The sequence below is a fragment of the Colius striatus genome, chromosome 6 (genome assembly GCF_028858725.1).
Source record: "Colius striatus isolate bColStr4 chromosome 6, bColStr4.1.hap1, whole genome shotgun sequence".
Taxonomy (NCBI): Eukaryota; Metazoa; Chordata; class Aves; order Coliiformes; family Coliidae; genus Colius; species Colius striatus.
The window spans coordinates 23250627-23276535 of NC_084764.1; the positions used below are offsets into that span (position 1 = coordinate 23250627).

The following is a 25909-nucleotide window of genomic DNA, read 5'->3' on the forward strand; positions in this document are numbered from 1 at the left end:
AGCTGTTTCAGCTATTTACAGTGACTATTTAATATGACCTGGGAATAGACCTCTCCATTGACCATCACAGAGAACTCCTACAAGCTGACAGCCAATGGTAGGTATCTAAACAATCTTTTTTTTATTGCCTGCTTTTCTCATAAAATTATTCCCTATTGACCTTGACTTTTGACAGTGATCTGAGAAATCACAAGAACAATCTGAGTGTGTACTTGACACTCAGAAGGAACATCTGTAATAGGAATTAGTAGAAAAGCTTTTCTTTCTTTCTTTCTTTCTTTCTTTCTTTCTTTCTTTCTTTCTTTCTTTCTTCCTTTCTTCCTTTCTTCCTTTCTTCCTTCCTTTCTTTCTTTCTTTTCTTTCTTTCTTTCTTTCTCTCTCTCTCTCCTTCTCTCTTTCTTTCTCTCTTTTTTTTCTCTCTTTTTTTTCTCTCTTTCTTTCTTACTTGCTTGCCATGATCCTTTCCACAGGAAAGAAGAAGTGACCAGATTTTCCCACCCAACAGCTAACTTTTACTACAAATGCCAAATTGTTCTTTATGTTTGGGCTCTTCTTTTTGCTCCTTTCGGAAGACAAATCTTTTCACCTCAGCCTGCTGCAAGAGTAGTCCCCAAAATACCATACTGGCTGAGTAAGCTGCAGCACACAGTATACCATAGATAGACAGTTCTTGTTCTGTGACCTAACCAAGTCACTAGCACAACTACCTTGTAAACATATCCTCAACCTCCTTTCCCCTCTTAAATGGAAATAACTACTTTAAGAGTCCTAGCAGCTTATAAACAGGAGTTTACATCCAACTCAAAACCAGGCCTGCTGCAGCAGAAGTGGGATAAGGAGGCTGTGGAGGTATTGCTGCAGTGTGCATAGTGCAAACACACAGGTTAGAGAAGACCATAGACATGCAGGTTTAATTACACAGAGGGAGTCATCAGCTGCTGATCAAACCTTGATCTGAGGAAATGACTCTCCATGTCTCTCCCAGCACTGCGCCCACTATGTCTGGTATTTCTGTGCTGAGCAACCAACCAAGGTCTGTTCCTTATTGCTTTATTTTATTTGTAACTTTTGTCTGGAGAACAGAATTTTTTTCAAGACTAATCTCCTTGACAGATCTCCCATATAGGTGACTAAGTCACATGTGTCTCCTGCAGGCAACAATCTGCTAGCAGGTTTGTTAACTCACTGCCAGGAGTGTGTGGATGCTTAAAGCTGCTTTTAGTAAGAGATGGTTAATCCAGGAACCTTTTTCCACCTTGTCCTGCTAGCCCTAGTCCTCTGATTTGGCCCTTTGTTGGCATAGCCCTACAGACCTTGCTCAGACATTGAATCACAGAATCATAGAATCATTGCAGTTACAAAAGACCTTTAAGATCGTCAAGTCCAACCACAAAGCTTAAAGTTTCAGGGACAGCTGTAGTTATAGCGTGCCTGGCTAGAAACTATGTGATGTGGCTCCATCGTAAATACAAGCATCCGAAATATCTCCTTGTCTGGCAGATTAGAGGAAACTGGAGGAAACAACTGGGGCTGTGACTGGATTTGGGTAAAAGGCAGTCCAGAAGGCAGAGCAATGGGATTGTTCTATGTAAGCAAAGAATCCAACTCACCTGCTGACACAGTAGAAAGCAACCAGTTTGAAGACATCCTCAAATACAAGGACAGATCCTTCCAGGTACAGGACTGGTGAAAACCAAAAGAGATAGTCAGCAACTTTTTTCTTTGAGCTACATGGTAAAAAATGTTGGTGGGTTTGGCTCACATATCCTGTATTCTGCGATTGTCCAGTATTTGCATGGGCTACTATGATGAAGCATAAAAAACTGGCTTCAGGCAGCCAAATACAATGAGATTCCCTCAGGGAAACACTAGAGAAGAAAACTCTCAAGCTGACTTTCTGAATGGTTAGCTCAAGATATCAGAGTGCTGTGACAGTGACATAAACAATGGGAACAAAAAACCTCAGGTCATCATCAAAGGGTTCATTACAAGCCAATCTGTCTCTAAGGACGTGCATAGCTGCAATACACGTGGGGCTGACCTTATGACTCCATGCTGGAATATGGTTTGGTCTGGATGGACAAAGTGCTTTGAAGCAAAAAAAAAAAGAAGTTACTGTTTCATTACCATGTGTGTGGGCTCTGACCTGGGTCAGGCAGGCAGCCTGAGCATAGACTATTTCTATCTCCCCTGTCTTCTCCCTCCCATTGTGTTACACAGCAACAGCACTTTCCTTTAAATGGCAAAATACAATCTACACTACATTGCAAAGTTCTTCAAGCTTACCTCCTTTGTATCAGCATACTATGGCATTGTGTAGCCCAAATCTCACATGTCATTATAGAGCTTTTTGCTGCTAAGCTAGAAAAAAAATCACTCATCATTGGAGGAAATTTTGCATTGACTGATAACCTGAGGCAGACAGAAACAGATGGATCTGCAGGAGAGAAGTATTCAGCTTTGCTTCAGCTTTATAGTCTCACAAATTGTCTGTGCCCATGTGTACACAACACTCCATCACAGACATTGACAAGTTTGAGGAAATTTGCAGTGGATGTTCACCCACTGGTGGTGAGGCACTGGAGCCCCAGAACTGCACCATTTTCTGCCACAGGAGCATGCCAGCACTCCAGCTCACACCCACATAACAGGGCCAACAGCTGGTTTGCACCTTCCAGCCCTCTGTTTTCTAGGCCCCAGTTCAGAGCCGTGGACATGAGGCTCAGTTAGCGTGATTCCACTTCCTCTGTCTGCCATGATTCCCAGCCCTGCCTACCTAGTGGTTAGCTGCCCTACAGAGCAGGGTCTCCAGCACTGTGAGAGGGAGCCATCAGCCTGGCTCTCCTCTCCATTGGCTCCCTGCAACTGGCTCTCCTTCTCCAGCCAGCAGAGAATCCCACAGGAAGGAGATGCTCAAACTTGTCTCTTTTGTTCAGCTTCAGAGTTTGTTCCCCAAACAAGGAATTTCTTCCTTTTGCTTCTCCCTTTGTCCTAGCCTAGGCCTGGCAGGTTGCTATTTTGGGCTGAATGCACCAAATGTAGGCATTTGTTACAGAGGCAAAGGCTATGTAATTCTCAGAAGTCATTCCTAATATCAACATGTGTTGGATCAGCATGAACAGATCATGTGTTCATTGATACCAGACTGCAACATGGCATTTAGAATATACTTCTAGTAAAACAATCCCTTTCCCTTACTTTTCTCGCACAAGAGGAAAAATATGTGTTTGTCTTTTTTATTTTTTTCTTTTTCCATACTAAGAATCACATTTCAGTCAGGGATTTTTGTTAAACATCTGTCATGAACAATATCTGTACTTTGAAATCCATCTGCTTCACAGCTCTGACACTGGAAACAAAAAAAAAGACAAACTAGTGCTTTTCCAGAGAATGAATCAAAACCCAAGAGTCTGAACTCACTTGAATTTCCAGCAATTAAATAAAGCCCTTTGTGGAGACATTGTTTTTAAATACTTTTTTTCTTGTTAAGAACCACATGTCCAGTTTGGCATCCTGAGTTGCAGGTGTATGTAGGAGAGCAGGCTGCACCAGCTTACATACAAGAGCAGATCACTTGGATTGGGACTAAAGATTGTTTCTGTGCCAGGAAGCTCTGCCATTTGGGAGCCTGGATTTTAGACAAAGGAATATTAGTCCAAGCCCCTCAGTGTCAGGACTGTCCACATAGAAATGCCTTGTCACCATGCAGCTACTTCTTCCAAATACAGTTAAATAGCACAAACCAACACAAATCACCATGAATTACATAGCTAAAGCAGTCTAGGTACAAAGGCTGCTGGAGCTTCAGGACAGGAGTTTTTAGCAGGTGGTATATAGAAACTGGACTCTTCCTGGTCTGTTCTGAGAGGTCACAGAAGGTAGCAAAATCAAGCGTACTTGTCAGAAGGCTGGAATTAATTGTACAGAAACCCACGGCTCTGCTGGGACATTTTTGGCTGGCCTGCAAACGAGTAAGCTCGTGGAGGCCATTAAGTGGGTCTTGCTGCATGCTTCTGATTCTTGGAAAGAATACTCTAACTTGCATAAACCAGCAAGTTTGTACAGATAGAAGAGCTCTTCTGACTGTTGGGAGACAAAATGTCTCTCTGCCATTACTGCTCTTAAGGCACTCTGCTCCGGAGACAGTCAGGAAGAGGTGCTTTTCTCTGGCTGTGGATGTGCTGTGGGTAGCTGGGGACCTGCACTGACATGAGCACTGTTGATCATGATGTTGCCATTTTCAGGAACATAAGACTTTTACAAAAGCTACAACCAGACACTTTTCTGCCAGACTGCTGTAATCCTGCTGTAAACTACAGATATAAATTTTACCTTTCTTGGGCTCATAAAACTACATTCAGGGCTCCTGAAGAGCCAGGAAACCTCTATGTCTCATCAGAACAGTGCCAGGATGTCTAGAGTATGACCAAAAGCAACAGTAAAAATAGGCTGCATTCTGTCAGCCAAACGTACTGCCACAGTATATTGGGTTCTACTTGATACTTAGGAGCCCACAGAAAAAACTTGCCTTCAGGAAATAAAAGGGCGATGGAAGCATTACTAACAAAAATTAGTGGTTCACTGTTGACTCTCTTCTGTTTTGTGTACACTGTGCAACTCCATAAGTGAACAAGATATGGCCAGGTTGTGGACTGCTATAGATATTTAAATTGTCTCATCTCTCCCTTTAGTACACCACATGCTCAGAAGAGTGTCACCTTTAGCACCAACTGGAATTTTCTTCATGTTTCCATTACTCCTTAGATCTCAGCATTTTTCTCCATCCAGATGCTGATGTTTTTGAGACACGTTGTCCCTGGGCATTCTGCCTGCCTTTCCTCTTTGATTTTTCCCTGAAGAATTCTGTTAGCTAGTCCTGTTGTTCTGGTCACACAAACCACCCCAATTTCCATCTTCTTACTGCTTACATAGGCTCCTGGGACCCAATTACTTCAGCTTCTTCTTCTCTAATGGTACTGGTATTGCTATTTGCTGTTTTTGATATGTATGTAATCCTTCAGAGACATGTGAATTCAAAGACATGAATTCTTTATTCTGCAGCAGTCTGGTTGACAGAAGACCATTGAGAACATAACCATCCTCAGAAGTCCTGCTTGGATGTGCTTGAGATGCTCTTATCTCTCCAGATTCTGGCAAACTGTGAGATTTGTCATCATGGGAGTGATTCTACTTTTCAATTGCTATTTTAAGATTTAAGATTATAATTCCACAGTCTCCTAACCAGACCTGTCATTGGCATTTCCTTCCTTTAATAAGTCTCTGGCTTGATACCACAGTTGCCACAATCTTGCTTTCACTGACCTTTGCAGTAAAGCAACACTGGCCAGCTTTGCTGCTTTTCTGCCACCCTCAGCCCTTTACTCAAAGAACATGATTACTTCAAGGCAGAGGTTACCAACTTTCCTACTTCCAAATGCTTGTCATACCTGACATACTTTAGGGATGTGTGACAGTGTGATGTAATTCCTTTAGATTATTGCTTCAGTTCCCTGAACACATGCAAATCTCCTTCTGGCCCTTATTCCTGTGTTAAGTTGATGGTGGTATTGAGAGAAAGAGTTTTACCTGGATAGGGGGAATTTAGATTACACTGGTGGAAGTCTTTAGGGTTTTTACAGTGTTTTTCTGCAACAGCTCTGTTTGTTTGAAAGTTCATAGTATCTGTCCCTGACACTGCTTCTTGTATTACCTCTTGATGACCTACTGGACAATACTGTATGGTCTTCAAGTGCTGTGTTCTTCTAAAACACTATAACTTTTTATCTGTTTTTATTTCTTCTAAAATCTGACACCACTGCTTCTCCCATCTGATGTCTATCTAAGCTGTAGTTTCCTTTTTGCTTGCACATTTCTAAACTGTCCTGGGCAACCCAGGTCTGTTCTGTCTTTCTTGTCTTTCCTAGTGATCCTTTCCTTAAACTTCAGCTGATTCTATTTTTTCCCTCATCAAGGAAGGGCAGAAACTTTCTTGTTTTGGACCTCTGCTAGTCTTCTGTTGTGCATCCAACTCATGCTTACTCATAGGATTTCAATTTTACAGTTTCCTACAGACTTTAATCTGTCTGGCCATGATGAAAAAAAACACTGCTGGTGGCAATTCCTGGCAAGTGCAAATTAATGATTTACCAAAGCGAAAAGTGTTACTGAGCTTGAGTCTTGAGTGTAAGAGAAATCTATTTTTTAACTATGGTTTTGGTTTTCACAAAATATAGTTGTATTGTGTAGAATGAAATTAACGCCATTAAACTACATGTAAAACACAAGCTTTTGTACTCAAGGTAGGATTAAGTTGGGGGAACACTTGGCAGGGTTCATTGTTTCTCTGTGCACCATGGCCAAATCCTAGTGCTAAGAAAAAGGACTACCCTCACAGGTCTTGGCTGCTCCACTGTACCTTGGCTCATCCACGCTCACCCAAGTTGATGGGCAGCACTTTGGTGTCCACTCAGAGTTTATGTCTTTATCTCAGCATAAACTCCTGCTGCTGCCTGGTCTTGTTGCCTCTGCCACAAGATGCTTGAGTAGAATTGTGTTACAGTCATTTAGCTGCTCTGTTTCCTCATTATTGTGATTTGTGTTTCAGCAGGGGTTGAGAGCATAGCACAGCTAACAGAGAAGTGTCACACCTTCTCCGTGTTTTCCTTACAGGTATCCATGTGTCCAGTCCCATCAGGCCCACGGGCACTGCCAGGCATTTCAGGGATTAAGAGCAGAGCATAGCCTAGTGCTCACTTAGCTGTTCTGTTTCAAAGCACATGCCTTCCTTGTCAGATCCTCACCCTGCACCTCCTTTTCAGTGCTCAAAAAAACACCCTAAAGTCTGGAAAATCCATACCTGATTTGCATTATTTCTTCAGCCAGAGACTGGGGAGATTTAGGACTTCTTCCCAGGACCAGATGGCAACCTGAGGTTTAGCAGGAGTTTTAGATGTAGCTATGTAATCTGTGTTTTCTTGCTATCACACAGCAGGAATGAGGAGCAAAACATGACCTTTCTGAAATGTTATGGACTGAGAGGACTCCCAAGGACTCCAAGGGGAGGAGGGATTGGCATGGTCCCTGCTGTAAGCAGATGAGCACTGTGGGATCAGAGAATCATAGAATGGTAGGGTTTGAAGGGACCTTTAGAGATCATCTAGTCCAGTACCCCTGCAGAAGCAGGTCGACCTATATCAGGTCACACAGGAATGTGTCCAGGCAGGTCTTGAAGACCTCCAAGGAAGAAGACTCCACACCTTCCCTGGGCAGCCTGTGCCAGGGATCCCTCACTCTCATAGTGAAATAGCTTTTTCTTATATTTAAATGGAACTTTTTGTGTTCCAGCTTCATCCCATTACCCCTTGTCCTGTTGCTAGATACAATAGAAAAAAGCGATGCCCTAACCTCCTGACACTCACCATTTATAAACTTGTAAATATTAATGAGATCCCACCTCTTCTCCAGACTAAACAGCCCCAGTTCCCACAGCCTTGCCTCATAAGGAAAATGCTTTGCTGGAGAAGTCACATTTTCACAGGTAGTTCAGCATCCACCTGTACACTGCAATGGCAGTACAACATTTATGTGGCCCAGCAGAGTGATTCAAACTGTGAGGATTCAGGGCTATGTCTGACAAGATAAACTGAATATAGAAAGCTATTATTGGAAGGCAAATTTATTTCATAAAACTTTGTGAATTAAACAAAGCTTTCAGAAATATAAAGGGTCTCCTGTGTGCCTCACATAACAGGAAAGAATGTTAGGATTTGAAATTCTGGAAGTTTAGTTGTTAGCAACAATTTCCAGGTCATATAGAAAATCTTGTGAATCAATCCTTATGTGAACATATGTGTTATCATATAGATGCATTTTATTAAGAACCATTTTTTTTCCATTTACTTTGTAGAAAAGTTGATGTCTCTGGCTCTGAGATACATCATGAAATACTGTAGCATTAAGGTTAATCATAGAGAAAAAGGAAGTTTTCTGAGTATTTTAAGGGAAGCCACTCGCTACCCAGAACCATGTTCTGCATAAGACATTGCCAGGAAGAAAGGCCATGCTTTCCAAAGGTGGGTGATGAAAGGGACTAACCCACTCTGAAATGGCAAAGGTCAAGAGGATGGACTTCTGAGTACTGCAAGTTGCCAACCTGGAGGAAGAAGTTCTGATTCATACCTTTCTGAGTAGGATAGATTGCACTCGCACTCTCACTGACTTTGAGGGGCTTACTCAAAGGTCAAAGTATGAGGAGCTTACTTCCCTCGTTTTACTTTGAGCAGTATTTTATTTACCTCATTTACAACTCTAAACTCTTATTTATTAAGTTCTTTAAGATCCTCAGATAGAAAACACTGTCCAAGGGCAAAAATTATAATTTGTTCTACTTTAGCCACTGAGTCAAGGACACTGGTATTATGGGTACTGATTTAGAGCAGCTGTTTTAAAATCAATAAGCTTTTTGGGTTATGTTCAAGGTACTAAGCAGAGTAGGGTAAGGCAATATTATCCTGGAACAGCATGCACAGTCTCTAGCTCTGATTACCCACAGATTTTGCATTATGTCTCTTGGGAGTGAAAAATAAGCCAAAAAAAGCCATCGAAGTGAGGATTAACAAAGCTAACAAGACCCCGAGAGCTCCTTTCCATCAGGCTTCCCCTACAATCCCATTGGTTTAAACCTAAAGTAAAAATGGAAATGTTTGCATGGAGAGAGGGGAAGTAACTCTTCAAGATGAGAGCTTCAAAAGAGAACATAACCAAAAACACCTGCTATAAGCAACCAGAATGTTTCCAAAACAACTTGTTAACCACATAGAAACCTGGCACAGTTACACTGTTACATCTTGAAAAAGCAGCTGCGCAAGTGTTATGTTTTAAAAGTTTTGTTTGAAAATAAGCAGCGTGTCAAAGTGATGTGGGACTCCGGGAGATTTTCTGCTTTCCTTGTGTATGCCTGTGTTTAGAAGACAAATGATGAACTTGCACAATAGGTTACGTATCCTCATGCTGTATAACGTTCCCCTGCCCTTGGTCACTGTTCTTGACAAACCAAGACACTAGGCTCCTATTTTGGAGTAGTCTCCTGAGTGGGAACTCCTTCACACTAACTCAGTTTTCAGGGTTAAGAACAATGGGGATAATGAAGAACGCATTCTTGCCAAGTGGGCTAACCTTGGGAAGATGTCTAGGTTAGGCATCTTTGGGGACTAGTAATCTATCTCCAAACCACCCACAGACAGTAGACCAGACAATGATGATATCTCCTGTGTCCTTGTAACAGCCCATGCAGAGATGGCTTTCCAGCAGAAAGCAACAGCAAAGCAGCACTCCTCAAGCTGGAGACCAGGGCTGGGGCAGAGCTGCCCAGTTATTCCACACCACAGGGCAGACTTGTGCAGTGGCAGGCTTTTCATCCCAAGGAGCCTCGTAGGTGACAGTAGACTTTTCTTGCTAATGAAAAACATGCATAAACAGGGGAAATTAGCCCATGCTGAGCCCCTGGTGATGCAGGTAGATTGTTATCTGCATCTGAATGAGGCTAATCTGAAGATAACTAGGATAGCTCTGCATCTTCACAGCTGCTACACAGACACACCATTGACAGCAACAGGAACCACTTTAAAAGATAAGGCTTGCCTGTCTACTCTCCTTAACCTACTCTCCTTAACGGCAAGTTCTCTATTTATTTCATTTACCACGAGAAAACAGAATACTAGTCTGCATACCCAGAGGCCTCCTTAAATGCAATTAAACTGCTTAAAATGTGAAGCTTATGGTTAACTATATGCTCAGCTTTTCTATCCTCCTGTGCTAAAAACACACAAACTTTTATTCATCTACTGGCTAATCCCTGAAACAAGGAGACTTGGAAAAGTGCTGCTGCTGAAATGTATGAGCTGCTTAATTGAGATGGAATTAGGGAACTAGCCATTTTTGGCAAGAGAAGGGAAGAGGGATTTTCTGTCCCAAGGGCTTTGATAACTCTGTTATTTTTTCCAGTACATTTCTGCTTTTTTCAGGCTAGTCAGGCCCAGAGCTGACAAGTTTCTTACTTTGCTTCAATGACAGACTCCATCATGCAACAATAATGGAAAACATTCCTCTGAAGTAAACTGGAAAAATTCGCTTCCCTGACAGTATGGCAGCAGAATTGCCTGCCAGGGTATACAGAAAGCATACAAAAAATATCTGAATGGTAGTATTGCTACCTCAGTGCTGAATAAAGCCAAGTGTTTGGCAGCAAAGGGTCTCTCTGCAGCCGGGTAAGTACAGTGCCGGTCAGGAACTGGGCTGGTGCTGCATGCCTAGCCAAGCCCCTTCAGCAACTTGTGCCACAGCTCTCAGCCTATAAAATGGGTGTGATGACATTGACTTCCCTGGGAAAATTCAGCTGAATTGAGTGGAGAGGAAAAGAAGCAGCTCCTCAGCATAGTGCCATACTCTGCCTCGAGGAGGCTGGCTGGCATGGGGCAGTTTGGCTGCTGTTTTGCACAGAACTCTCACTCTTCCCAAGGGTGCTTGCTCCTGCAGCCTCCTCTCCTTGAACTGTGGCACGGTTCTGCTAAGCTCCTGCCTCCATGGACAGCCTCCTTTCAGCTTTACCCAGAGCATCTTGGAGGCTCATGCAGTCACCCAGCACTACAGGATATTACCCTGTCCTCAGTCACCTACTGCCCTTCTCCACCCTGTTCCCAGACCACTGTCTCCAGTCTGATGCCCTCCCTCCCCACAGTCAACTGCTGCCCTCCCACCCCTTATTACTTTCTTCTCCTTTCCAGGCTTTATTTCATGTAATGGCAGCACATGGCAGCATCTCTAAAGCAGCGCTGCCCCACCACACTGTCCTGATTTCACATCTTCTCGTCTGCACTGCTAACTCCTTCCCAGCCATAACCAGCATGAGGGAGGGAAAGATGGGCATCAGACAGGCATGAGTGTATAGAAACTCGTGGCTGCCAGACAAGAGATGTTAAGAGTGCTTCTCATGATAATGTGTGACAGCAGTGTCAGCACAAAGTTACAGCCTGAACTCACCTAAAACCTGTCTCCTGCTTCTTGTGTTCATGAGGCAGTACCATAACTAGTAGTTACTGGGACTACTGATGTTTTTGCTCTCTCTCTCTATACATATATATTTTAGTAAAATCATATTCTATAGTAAATCTGAAGGTGAAGACACTTAATGATCTTTCTGTCTGGTAGCCAGTTCTCGAGGGCAGTTCATGAGGTAGTTGCCATGGCAGTCCCCTCTTTGTTTTACTGGTGAAGAGCAGCATGGGGTAGCAAAAAAAAAAAATAAATAACTTGATCTTTTCACTCTGTAATGTCAGGTTTAGCCTCTCACCTATTCAGAGGAAATCAGAGCTATAAATAGTCCTACCAAGTTTTTCATGCCTTAGTTTACGGTATGAAGAATCTTTCCTTCCGGTGTCGAAAGCTGCAGGGTCTCCACTTGAGGAAGTCAATCATTTTGGTTAAAGTGACCATTTTAAAAAGTACTATGGTGCCATTAGAGTGATAACAGATGTAACTGAATGTACTTTCTGACAGCCTCTTCTGGCTGCCCTCTGATGAGCCAGAGATTGTTTCCAGAGGTTCAGCTTGGGAAGGACAGGATCTGCATTTACTCCTTGGATTGGCCTACTCCAAGTGAAAAGTCCCTTTAGCACCTGTGCAAGAACGGACCAGAAGCCTTGCAGTGCTATTAACTCCACATGAGATAGTCTATCTCAGCCCACAGCAAGCTTAGCTTTGCAGTGTGCCAAAGGATGTATAATTGCATCTTTAGGACATTATTGGGCCTTTTTACACTGAGATATCTCATATGAGTTAATTCAGCTGGAAATGCACATCGAGCAGAATGAACACCTTCTCTTCTTTCCCCTACATACAAGGTATCTACTAAAGAAAGGAAGTTTGGGTGGCGATCACAGGTGAGACACTAACCTAAGAAATATTACCCTTTTTCACCACCATCCCTCTGTAAATGTTTGCAGCATTTGTCCCAGAACCTGGTTCTTAGAGAATGGGAGCTGCTTTTTTTCTGTGGCATCCTTTCTGAGAACTGCCATCTGCCCTGACTTATTCTCACTGGATGGTTCTTCTCATGGGATCACTCAAGCTGGCAGGGACCCCAAGAGGTCTCTAGCCCAAACTTCTGCTCAAAGCAGAGTCAGTCATGAGGTCAAATCAAGCTGCTCAAGGCTTTATCCAGCCCCATCTTGAAAAATTTCCATGAATCGGCAAATGCTACCCAAATAAATAGCTTAATCTTAGAAGTCAGCATCATGAATACCAGAATATACTTCAGTTCATTCACTTTAGCTATGACTTGAAAGACTTTGTGCTTCTGACTTCAGTCACTACCACAGATTTCCACATTTTCCATCTCCATTCCAGTTCATAAAGGGATCCAAAATAAATTAAATTCAAATTAAGTTTAAAAATGGGAAATTGTCTTCCTATAGGTTTTTTTGTTATCTCTTCTGTTTTCTGAGCCTTATAAAAAAACCATTAAGGTTACATCTTCTCTGCAATTGTCAGGATTCTGGAAAAAAAACCCCAAACATTTCTTTCTATCTTCACTCTACTTCCCAATTCCAGTAGGCAGGATGTTAGTGAAAAGAATTGCAAAACTGAGGAAGCTATTGCAAGAGTTGCTAACACTTCCACAAAAATATTTCTATCACAAAGATCATTTGCACAACTGGTTACTCTCATTAGAGGAGCTAAACTGTGAGTAGGCTGCAGTAACTGAACTATCCCCGCTTTTTTCCCCATGACCTCATTTGTGTAGTAGTTCAATGCAACTCGTGGGAAAATACCACCTGACCATGCTCTGCCATGCTAGCAACAAGAGCTTTAGTCTGGGAATTTGTTAATCCAGACTCAGCAACACATATTAAAGGAAATGTTAACAAAATAACAGGAAAATCTGTCATAAAGGACTGTATCTGGCCACAGTGGCCAGAGTGCCACCAGAGTGCAATAGGCAAGTCCATTATCAGTATCGGAAGGTGTCTGAGCCAACAAGTAGTACCTTCTGAGTTGTTCCTTGACAATCTAACCCCTCTTCCCTGCCCAGTGCTCACTCAGTGAGTGCCCTCACGTAATGCTCAGACCTGCTGACCCATGCAGGGACACAGACAGGAATCTGTATGCCTTGCACCTGAGCTCAACCATTGTGCCAGGCATGCTCACAGCGCTCAACTCAGGCTGCCTGCACTGTAGAGACCAGGGCTTTCAGCAGCCTTGCAGCCTGCAAAGATGAACAGTCTGTCCCTATCTCACTGTAATGCCCCTCTGTACACATGCTGCTGCCTGATTACTGTTCTTTAGTTACCATCTGTTACTGCTATAGGACAGTCAGAAAGACAGCATACACTCTTTTTATCCTATGCAAATAGCATTAGTCTACAATGAAAGTTGGCTTCGAGAGGCAAGCTTGCTTTCTGAGTAACTGCACCTATATGGGATTATTAAGGCAACAAAGGAAATTGTGAAATCTTAGCCTTTAAATAATCGTTTCATTTTTTTGACTGATTTCACTGTTACTAAGATCCAGTGTGCAAAGGAACACCTTTGCTCCTCTAACTTGCTATTTTGACTCCCCAGCAAGGCCTGCCTTCCTGCTGCCTCTAGGCCTGGTATAACTCTTCTTCCTGTCCTGATGAGCAGAGCTCAGAGCGTGGTGGATATACTAAGTGGTCAGGTCCTCATGAACTTTCATGGCAAACAGACTTCCTTTGATGAAAACAATTAACCAGGCAGGTAAACTGCTGCCATGTATTTTACCTGAATTGTGGTATTTACGTAAATCCCTTCCATCTGTCTCAAGCATTTCATATCAGACTCCAGCCAGCACTTCCTGAGCTCAGTCTAACCTAAGAAAAGCCAAATAAGGTGATCAAGGCAGGACGTTCAATCTCTTTATCAACATCCTTCTTGCTACCAAACTTGCAACTTTGCAGGAATACTGAGTGCTCTTAAACTGCTTTTGAGCACCGTAATTGCCTATATCTTTTCTGTCAAGGTATATTGTGGTTCCCTACCACCAGCCCATATCATATCGCCTGAAGTACAGCTGCTGTCCATAAACCAGAAATTGAGTATAAACTACCCTGTCCAATGGCACCGTGTCTCATTTTTCAAAGGTGGTATTAATCCTGATCTAGACATATTTGTATTAACTGGAGAGAATTTATTTTGGCTTTCCTATTTGATTGTGTTAAGGTTATTTCAAGACCTCTGTTATGCTTCAGCTTGTTCAGTGTTTGTCTCCAGAGAAGTCAGGAGGGTCAGAGCAGACAGAGTTTTAATTTAAATCAGAATTTATTACAGATTTTTTCTGTAATAAAAGAAATAACCACACCACAGACAAACCTTCACTACAACCCCCTCCCCTCCTTCAGCTGTGCACTCATAGATTTGGGGAGCTCAACTCAGCCTTGGCTCAGCACATTGGAAGAGATACTTCTGAACATCGAGCTGTGCCTCATGGCAGATTGGCCCACATGCATATGGTTTAAACAAGGAACAAGGACAGCAGCTCTGCAACATGAAAATATGTGAACAGCCTCAAGAAAATGAACCTCTGAGTAAGCAAAGCCAGCCACAGCAATGGGGGAGGCAGGAGCATGATTACAAGAGTGAGCATCCATGGCAGCATCAGGTCAGTTCAGCACTGACTTGGCAAATCAATTCCATAGTTATTTCTAGAAATATTTCTAATAATATGAATAATACATTCTTCTTTATCTTGTGCAACTGCAGATACTTGCATGCGAGTAAGACTCCTGAGAAGCCAACTCATATGTTTCATGAAATCAATTTATTTTAAGCTACAATCCATAAGATTTCCCAGGGAAAAAATAAACTGAAGCATTACATTCAATATATGGTGCTGCAGCATTTTTCTATTAATAGACTTTACCCCTGTGGCACGTGTCTCCATAATTCTCAAAATCTATTGTTGCTACCTGCACCGAGTGGTCTATCATACTCAGATACTTCTTTCAAGCTCCCAGTGTATGTCACTTCAAACATGCACATTTACTTCAAACATCTGATTTTTTTTTCTTTTAAAAACTGCTGCAATGTCACTGATCTCAGTGGGACATTTCTGACTGCCAACACATAAAGGAGAAGGAGAATCAGGACCTGAGATTCCAACCAGTTTGTTGAGAAGAGTCAAGGGCAGGAGTCGGCTGAGGAAATGGTGCTCAGTTCTTGAGGTATGTGAGGCTAGGGATTCATTTCGGGATGAAGCAGGAGTAAGAGATAAGTTTCTGAACTGTGCCCAATGTAGTTGAGATTTCAGCAAAGCTTGAGAGGGATCTCCCAGCACTGCAACTCTAAATGGAAGAAATTTTGTAATAAGTCTATGTCTGGGAGATTTCTATGGTATTGAGTAAGAATTAAAGGATCCTTCAGGCCAAGAAGCAGAACCACAGAGATCCAAGGCTTTGAAAATTGCCAGGTTTCTCAACTTTCTGATGAACCATGCACTGTATCTGCTCTTGGGTCTCCACCATATCTGCTGCTGCAACCAGGCTTCAGCCTTCCTGTCTCTGAAGGACTTAAAACCAAAGATGAAGAACCAGAAGAAACTTTTTTAAATCCAGCCTCTTTATTTTCCTGTTTTATGAATCTAAGGGCTACTATGACAAAATAGATAGAGGTTTAATTTCTTGACACTCTTACCTAGTGAGTTCTTTGGGGATTTCCATTTAAAAGAAAAATCGCAATTAAGTCCATTCTTCCCCTCAGAAAGCTACACTTCCCTAAACATGTCATCAAACATCAACAAAGCAGATCAGATATGGGGAAAAGAAAAACAACAATCCACCATGATCTGGCAGTACAATGCTATGAAGTTTCACTTTTTTTGTACTTCATTGAATGGCCATCTATACATGGATCTCAGGGGCTGGGCAACACCTCTGTACTGTCACAGTGATACAGGGGAAAACCTCCTCAGATACGGCTTGAAAAGTAGGATAGGATGACATTGTAGAGATGGTGCAGAGCCATTATGTCATCTCTAAGCACAGCGCAACCTTCTTTGTGCCACTTTTGAAGCTGAGATTGCACTGAGTCCTCGTGAGAATGACAAGAAACAGCTCCAAGCAAGTTGGCATGGGTTGCAACTTGAATTTTAACCGGAAGGGAAGATCTCTGTAAAACCTGAACAATATTTGTTAAGGCAAATTGAGCTTTCAGTTTGCATCTGAATGTGTCACATCTGTCGAGTCTAATGAGCCGAACCAAGGGAGAAGAACTTGTTCCCATTTCTTCAAACCCTTTAGGAGGAGTCAGCTCTCAGGAAAGGACAAACTGCTTTCCGTGGGACAGATTACACAGATCATTGCTTATGTGTCAACTCAGAAAGGAAATACAAGAAGCAAGCTTGCAAAACCAAAGCTTTCTGTCCCTAGTACGTCTGGAAAGGAGGCGTTACAGATGTTGCTTTTAAAGGGCACTGGAAGGGCAGTTCTGTTCCACTTCATGTAGACTCAAAGAGCAGGCAGCTATCAGGATTCACCTCCCTGTTTGTGATGTTCATTGGCAACCTGAAGCCCTCTTTTAGCAAACACAGAAGAACTGAAGAGGGACTTTCTGAACTGAAATACTCAGATTCCTGGAAACCCTGCCAGCCTACAGTGGTCCCTGGGCCATGCAGCCAGTGTGCTGTGCTGTACGGACTCTCAGGAAGTGTAACACCCAACTTTCAACAGATTTGCATTCCACAGTAAGTTAACGTTTCTGGTCTCTGGTCTGCAGCTACTCACGGAAGGAACTCAGAGGTCTCCTACCCTGACACACAATACCACGGAAGACTGAAGGGCACTTCATTAAACTAAAGCACTCCAGACATAGGGCACTTAGCAAGGAAGTTCAGGTTCTGGTCTTAATTATTTTAAGGCATTTACACAATACAGAATTTTATTTCCCAAAAAAGTTTATAAAGTAGCTGGAGTAACACAGAGGCAATAAATAAAATCTAATGTATTAGGTTACTTAGAGACACAGAAGATTTACCATCTTCCCCCGTGCCAGATATAGTCCTTTGGCTTTCCTCAAAGGAATTGACTCAGTTTCCTCTAAACTCAAAAGCCAGGCTACTTACCCTAAAAGAGAAAGGAAGCAAAAGAATGACTGTTTCCATGCCCAGTGAGTTCCTGTCAAAACGGTGTGGGATAGTGAACTGAGAGGCTTTCTATGGGTCAACACTGACAAAACTAAAGCTAAAAATAATGTGAATGTCCACCATAGGAATGCACCAGCCTCATGGCTGCAGGGATTGCTGCACCTGTGATGGCAGTTCTCCCACTTTTTGAATCAGAGCTTGTTTTTAATTGCCCTCCTCCACTTACTTTGCAACTTGTATGAAAGTGGCGGAAACTGATTTAACTCTTGATCCTACCTGGAAGCTGTGTCTCTGAACACATTCTTTGCATTAAGTTAGTAATAAATTAAAAATAGCAAGCAAGTCAGTCTGAAAAACACGGCCCAAAAGTCTTTCTACCTTGGCCAGCTCACAGTGAAATTTTCGTACTACATTTTACTTTCTCTATTCTCAAAGAAACGAGATTTTATGGCACAGAACACAAGTCAAGAAGCAATGTTTCTATAAATAACATTTTTTTAAGATGGCAGGATTCAATTTTTAACTTTTATCCAAAGGAAAACTTGAATTATCAGAACCCAATTCCCCATCATGCAAAACCGAAGCCCCAGCTCAACTTCAAAGAACTAAAGAAAGAAAGTTTGCCCACCGTGTAGCGAACCTTTGCCCCTTGCTTTGTTAATCTGGACACCTGAAGCTGTGGCACAAGGTCTGCTATTCCTGCTGTCATGCAGGAGCACTGAACATGTGCAGCATCTCTGTGATTGCGTGCACAGCTGAGAGAGAAAACTGTCCTGAGGCCAGGCAGTAGCCAGACAGGCAGCAGCCAGACAAGCAGCCGTGCTCTGTACAGGAACAGCGCTGTGACAGACTGTGGGCTGCACCTGAGATTGGAGAAGATTGAGAGATTCGCTTGTCCCTCTGGCTTTAAAGTCTGTTTAAGATGCAGAGGTATGCAAAGAAATATATGAGAAGGAAAAAATGAATCTGAGCAACTGTTGCAGAATAAGAAAGAAGCTGCGACATTGAACAATGGAAACACAAGTGTTCTATCAGACAGTAAAATATATAGCCCAGGAAGTTGGCTTTGGGGCAGAGCTCAGTGGCAGAGGATCTGGATGTGCTCATGTAAAGAAATAGTGTGAAGTTATTTTGATGTATTCTTTCAAGTGTGTTTTTCTGAGACTTTCCTAAAATTCTTGTGTTTACTAATATTTCTTGGAAAGTGGAAATCCTGTGCCTTACATGTCCCTTTACAGCAAGGGCTGTGTCAGATGTAGCTGTCTGAACTGTGTTCAGTTCTGCTTACTGACAGCAGACTTGGCTGCCCCATCAGGAACTGCACTAGTACCCCCAGCCCCAAGCCCCAGCTGCTTCCCAGAAACAGTGAGGTGTTGCAAACAGTCAGTTTAGGAATAACTGGTTGTTCAGTATAACTGTATGAGGTACATGAAAAGGGAATGTAACAGATGTCAGATGTCTGGTGGGTCTCAAATTCAGTGGCAAAAATAGAGATAGTGAGTTAACAAGGCTTAGGCTGTCAATCCCTTGTGCTTTGCTCAGGACTTCCACTCAGTAAAAGGCAGCTCCTCTTGCTTGACAAAAACACTGGCCTGCTCATCTGTGGGGTGATTTATTTTTCTGTGGTGAGTCTGTAAATGATAACACAAGGTGCAGAACCACAGGGGAGCTGAGGTAAAGCAGCTTCAGGAAATATTAACCAAACTACACTGTAAAAGTAAGATCTGCTGCTGATCACAAAAGAAACCCGCTCGTTGCAAGTCAGAGGACAGAAATACTGGTGATCACAAGAGGATTCAGGACAATAATTAGAGTAAGACCCCAAAAATGTGAAGAACTTACTGGATTTCTCCTCTTTAATGTTGTACTCCAGCACCCCAGGGCCCTGGTTCTGCGCTGGCAGGCGGACTGCAAGGACCATGTTTTTAACGTTACCTTCTTTCCTAACCAAGAATATCTGAAAAAATAGAAAGGAAATGAGCTTTTAGCTACATTATGTGAACTTCTGAACTTCATTTTAGGTCACTGGCAATTAAGTTTTTTATCAGTACACCTTTAAATGATCTTATTTTAGCTTCGTTCCACTTGGTTGAACTTTACAGGACAAAAATAATGAATAAAGGGACATTTCATCTGAGTGAAATTCAGACCTGTGAAGAAACCAGTAAAATTTCTATGCATTGCTGATGTCCCACTTAAGCCTGAGGCAAACCATTTCACTAACTGAAGAGCATAAAGCTGCACTCACAATTTGCCAAGTGATGTTCCTCACATAAGAGCCCTAAATCACAAACAATTCACCCTAGAATGTTCCAGTCTGGGTCTAAAGCAAGGAAGCCACTTGTATGTGAAAGGATTCAAGTGTCCACAAGTGGTATATAAGATATTCTGGTGGTCAGAGTATCTCATGATGCAGTGTTTTTATGGAACCAGAATGTCATTCAAGGCTGACAGGGACTCCAGGAGGGCTCTCTCATCCATGAGGCCACACCAAGTTGCTCAAGGCTTTATCCAGACAGGTCTGGAGAACCTCTAAAGGGTGGAGACTGCACAGCCTCTCCAGGCAACCTGTCCCACCACTTACTGTCCTTCAAAGGAGAATGCGTTTCCCCGGTACCCAGTTTGAGCTGCCCTGGTTTCAATGTACCCCTATTACTCATCCTCCCACCATGCAGTGCTGAGCAGAGCCTGGCTCCATCTTCTCCATGAGCTCCCTGTAGGTACCAGAGGGCTGCTGTGTAGTCACCCCAAGTTGCCTCTCCCCCTGTCCCTCACAGGGCCTTTCAGACAGAGCTGCCCAGCCAGCCTGTATCACTGCTGGGGGTCTGCCTTCCTAAAGGCAGTGCTTTTGTCCTTGCTGAATTTCATAAGGTTCCTGCTGATCCTGTCCCCACAGCTTGTCTGAGATCTCTCTGGATGGCAACACTGACTTCAAGTGTATTGACTGGTCCCAAACTCACAGAGCAGATGTGGTTGAAAGGAACCCTAGAGACCATCTAATCCAACACCCGTGCTCAAAGACAGATTGACTATAGCAAATCAGTCAGGATTGTGTCTTGTTGGGATTTTATTATCTCCAGGGATGGAGGTTTTGCAGCCTCTTGGGAAACGTGTTCTAACATTCCATCAACCTTAGAGTGAAAAAGCTCTTTTTAATATTGAAACAGAATTTTCCATGTTTCAACTGATGTTCACTGAAACTCATCTTTTCACTGGATACCACTGAGAATGTTCTGTCTCAGCCTTCTGTACTCCCTCCCATCAGCTTCTCATGCACATTGCTAAGAGGCCTGAGTCTTTAACTGGAACCAGTGGAACCACTGTAGCCATTGGCTCACAGCAATGGGACCAGTGAAATGAAAGAAAAAAGAAAAAAGAAGAAAGGGGAAAAGAAAATAGAAAGAAAAAAGAAACAAAGAAAAAAGACAGAAATTCAAAGGAAAAGAAAAGAAGAAAAAAGAGAAACGTATCTCATTCTTTTCGTTGTGTAAGCCCCTGTGTGTCTAACTAATGCTCATCATCAAGGATATTTTTAGCTTACACCTTGAAATGTTCATCTCTATCTGTTCTTTGATAGCAGGTTTTGGCAGGATTCAAGGTATTTTACTAAAAAGTGAACTAGGAGGAATTTTGGAGGAATTTCTTTAGTGACAGGGTTGTCAGGCATTGGAATGGGCTGCCCAGGGAGGTGCGGGAGCCACCGTCCCTGGAGGTGTTTAAGAGACGAGTGGATGTTGCACTTAGGGAAACGGCCTAGTGGTTGCAGTGGAAATCTATCAAGAGAATATTAATCTTTTTGGACACAGGAATTAAAAAAAAAATAAATTAAAAAAAGCTTGTCTAGAAGCCAGGACCTTTCTTTATGACAGTCCCAGTCATAAAGGCATCTTCTATCACTTTGAAGCACCCATGCTAAACACACAGCTTTGGGGTAGCTTCACAACCTTGCACATTCATAAGAATAGCCTCTGCCGTTCATAAGAATTGAGCCTCATGAGCTCAGGTCCACCAGCAGTGCAGAGAAAATCCAAATAAACTCATGGCAAACAGGTGGATGCCTGAAATTGGCCTATTTCTAGTGTAGGGCAGCCCTCACCTTCTACTATCTGCAGGAAGGAAAAAGCCATAGAGGCTCTCGCAGGTCCTACCATCCGTGTGACAGCACGGTCCCTCTAACCACCTCAAGAGACTAGGGCAGCCCTGGATCTGAAATGGCACTATCTCACACTCCACTGAGCAAGTGCTTCACCTGAGATGAGGAAGTGATGAGAGAAGTGAGACCTGGAAATGAACCACTTCTCTTTCCCTGATAGGCACAACTAGCTGCCACAGCTCCAAAGTCTAAAATTGGACTGTGGCTGTTCAGATGAGAGGGAGGTGGGTATCTAACCTAGGTGGGTACCTAACCCTAGGGCCTGGGTCAGGACCGGTACACAAACCATTTTCACTGGGAGTGGGAAAGGTGCAGCACTGCTTGGGCTTCATGTGGGCTCAGAGTAGACAGGAAAGCCTGCTCTTGCCCTGGGACACCTCTGATGCATCAGCTCTTCTGCCTGCTTCAAGCTGCAGCTGAAGACCATGCCTAAGAACAGTGTGAGCAGGAGGAACAGAGGTAAGGGTTATCCCCAAAGCCATTCCGAGGTGGAATGGCCCTGTGTGTGGGGAGTGGCTGATGACCAGGATGGCTCATGGCCATGCACAGCCACATCAGAAACAGTCACTCAGGTCTCCCGTTTACAGTAAGTGCAGAAAATCAAAGAGAATAATTTGTCCAATTAATTGAGAAGTCTGATTCAGGGTGAGTTGTGCTGCACAGTCCAAGTTGGTCAAGTGAGTCCTACTGGAGGTTGTCACTTGTCTGTGCCAGCTCTGCAATAGACTGACTCAGCCAAGGCACAGCTCCAAACCTCCTCAGAACAGAAGTGAGTGAATTCCCCTTTTCTCTGGCATCATCTCAGGTTATTTGCACCTGCCCTCCCCAGACCTGACTAGGACACCTATTCCTTGCCATGCCTCACCCCTGAGACTACAGGAATGGGGAAGTCCCTTGACTACAGAGCTGTTGTTCTTAAGCAAGCTCCAAGCTTTGCATGAATCTGCCATTTTCTAACACTCAGCTTATGGGTACCAGTTACCGATGAGTGCCATAAAAATGACACCTAGCAGCTCCCAGAATTTAAGGGTCTTTTATTCAGTGATTATTTTTCTATTGCTCCAAATTAGGACAGGCAACACATTTGTGGGTATAAATGTGAATGAGAAGGTATCTCCCTGAATCTACATGCTAAGTAAATAAAACCAGAGGCAAGATCTTCCTCCCCAAAGCCATTATATTTGTTGAGTGGTTAAAGCATTAAATGTAATGGAAACAGAGAGTTTAGTCTGCTAAGTAATTTTGCTTCCTCATGAAAAAAGGCACCAGTCTCCTAATCAGCTCCACCAAGGACAGGAAATGCGTCTGTCTGAATCAAAACCACTTTGGACTTACCCCTGCAGTTTCTTTGCCAAGTATCGCCCCGGCCCTTTCATGGTTCATGTTCAGCTGAAGCCAGACGGGACAGGTCTTGATGAGTTTATCAAGGATGCTGATCCCTGGAAGCAGGAGGCAATGTTGCAGGGCAGTGGCCTGACAGAGATCTGTTTCTTTTCCCTCTTTGCTGGTGTCTCTGATTGGGCTGAAACACAGAAAGGCAGTCTCTTTTAAGCAGAACTGCAAATGGAAAACTTGGGAGGGGGTGGGGGTAAGGATTGTAAACACAAATGCACAGGCACACTCAGAAGTACTTAACAGAAGAGTTCCTCGAGGGGCATCAGACCACCTTGTTGTGACAGAGGCAAACTGGGTGCACAGGTCTCAACAGACAGATATGCCCTGTCCTGTCTGCAGCCTCGTGCTAATGATGCAAACCTGGGTTTCAGGTCTCAGGCTTGCAGGGTGCTTTGCGCTGAGGTCTGCTTGTTTCAGTTCATCCATCTATGTTGCCTGAGCACAGGTACCCAGAGACAGAGGTAAGAGATGCAGAGAGGCAACCAGTGCTGCAGGGAACAGAGCATGCCTGCCCCTGGACCCCATCCTCCACCTGAAGAGTCAGAGCAATGTTTCATGGCTTCAGAAAGAGGGCTGCATCAGAAGAAAGGGGCCGCAGACCTCACCAGCAGCAGGAAATATGCACAGACCGAGCCATAGTGTCTGTCTGAGGTGTGCAGGGGACAGGAAGTCTTCACTTCACACTGTGGCCATGTCACTGCCAGCAGTTCTTCAGTCATGCTGGAGCCATGTTGGACACTGATGCTGTATCTCACCCCACTCTCAGAGCCTCTCAGAGCAAACCTGACAGCAGTAGCCAGGGGCACCATCAGCACTCTCATGTTGTGGCCACCACCCTCCCTGCCCAGATGATGTAGTCTGCAAAAAGACAGATTAAGACATCTCACTGTCTAAAAATAACAGCAAGCACTCCCCATCTCTAGTGATGGGTCTCTTCTGGTGTGGGGTTTGCAGAAGTGGATGTTTCTCCGCCCCTGCACCCAGGGAGCCGCCGTGGCTGCTGATGGGGAGGAAGGAGTATAGGAGAAGGCTGTGTAAGGATGCCTTCAGCAGCAAGTTATCCAATGCAGAAGAGGTATCTTTGCTGATTCCCAAAGACTGATCTGCAGCTGGAGAATAATTGAGGGTACAGCCCTGCTAACAGCGCTAGGTTGTTCAGCACAACACAGTAAGTGCTGCAGGAGACTCAAAAGACACAGACCCTTTCCCAGTGCCGAGGGAGGGCAATGGGAGACAGCACAGCAAATGTGGAAAAACACCAGAGAGACTTTCAGGAGTGAGGAAGTGAAGATCTGATTTCCCTCTTTTTTCTCAGACATATTTGTTGTTTTGTCCAGTCCTGAAGACGTAATTGGAAGCTCCAAAAAGACATATGGGAGACGCTGAGTGACAAGAGAGGAGACACACTGCAGCACCACACGTTAGCAATACCCAGGAGCACCTTATGTCTCAGAGCTTATTCTCGGCTCTACAAGACGTAACAATACTGAAGTTATGCTGTTGAGAACATTAAAGATCTGGGACACACTCTCCTTTAGATTGCTGTTCTGATCACTGACATAAAGAACTAATCCTTTTTATTTTTAGTTCCTGCAGTCTAATGGCAGACTGGTATTAAAGGCTGGTCTCTACCTACGGTGCTGATTCAACAAGTATTTATATATGTGCTTAGCATTGCAGGCAGTGGAAATACTTGTGCTGAAAGGTCTGGTCATAAGAGCTGTGCTGGATAAGGCTACAGACTCATGGACAGGCTCTTGTCATTAATTCGATTAATTAATAGTAAAAGTAAAGACAATGTAGGAGAACATCCACGAAATACATTTTTCTGCACCAGCTTTGGTGCTTAGAAGTCAGAGCCTAAAAGAGGAGGACTCTCACTCCTGATTTGGTCTGAATTTCCAGTCTTTTTTCCTTTTATTTTTAAAGCTACAGACCTTAAAGCAGTACATTTTAAATAAGGTTAGACTGATGCTACCAAAAGAAGACCCCTTCAAAGACCTAACTTAACACAGCATGCTTAACCCAGAAGTTATTTTTTTATATAAATAGCCTTTCAAATCCGCAAACCAAAAGTGAGATGTCTTTTTCAGTAGTTTTTTTGTTTGCAATCCTACAGAGAGACCTTCCTTAGAAAATACATATTTACTCTGTGATCCCAGTTGCTGATTCCACAGAACCTTGATTTTAATCAATCTATTTTTGAGACAGCCAAGATAGTAACAATGTGCTTAAAATGGCAAACAGAAGTAGGGGAAACACTCTGCCTTCACTTCTGATGAAAGCTCAGCTTGTCACTCAGGTGAGAAAATTTATTTCAGATGCAACGGCATATGATTTTAATCAGTATCACTTGAACATACAGAGTAAAACAGTGGAGGACAGCTTTTGGAAGTTAACCTGATTCATTTCTCCATTGCTTTCTTTACAGCGGAAACCAAAAGAAATGCCTGGTAACCATGTGAGGGGAAAATGTGTGTGGATGCCAACAGTCATACTTGGTAACAGCAAAGAAGTAATGAGCTGAAGGAAAAGAAAGGTGAGTTATAATGAAATGTTCCATAATACCGTTACCAAATGCTACTCCCCAAATTAGTCCCACAAGCATGAATCTGATCTTGCCAATGATGTGTGGAACCTAGATCAAAAGGAGACCAATGCTGGTAATTCCTTGCTGGGGCACCAGGAGGTGATATCCGTGATGCTGAACTTCATTACCTATTAACTACGTAAGGCAAAAAGAAAATAGCCAGCAAGGGAATGATGCTGAGAAATCCCACAGCCTGGAGGGAAATGAGGGATATAAACAAAGATAAGGAAGTAATACAAAGCAGGAGGGACATGGTGAGCACCAGGCAGGTAGTGACACCAGCATGGATGTCTGGAAGCAGGTGGAGGCACTTGGCCCGCTTCTCCCTCTAACAGGCACGTCGCCTGGACAGAGCCCTGATCACAGCAGTGTGATTTTGGCAACAACAACAAACTAGTGAAAAGAACATAACAGAACTGCCCTTCTAGTGCATGTGGCTGCACGTAGGGCCCATTGTCTAAGTTTTGGAGAATGGATGAAAACCACAAAATCATTCCAAACTTAAGACATCCAAGATAAAAAGAAAATTGTCTTAATAGAAACATCTCTTGATTTGAGAGTGTGTGGTCTTTCACTGCAGATAACTAAAAGCAGTGGATGAGGCTTTTTAGCAGATCAG

General features: G+C 43.3%; 1 protein-coding gene across 1 annotated transcript in view; it reads right to left on the minus strand.

Annotated features, from left to right (window-relative positions):
- RIN3 (Ras and Rab interactor 3) overlaps positions 1-25909 on the minus strand; it is a 74863-nt gene that overhangs the window by 31720 nt on the left and 17234 nt on the right. The window contains exons 2-4 of the mRNA XM_061997763.1: positions 22641-22827; positions 18995-19109; positions 1611-1683 (exon numbers count right to left, since the gene is read on the minus strand). Of these exons, the coding sequence (XP_061853747.1) occupies positions 1611-1683; positions 18995-19109; positions 22641-22827 (375 nt within the window). The remainder of the gene's footprint in view (positions 1-1610; positions 1684-18994; positions 19110-22640; positions 22828-25909) is intronic.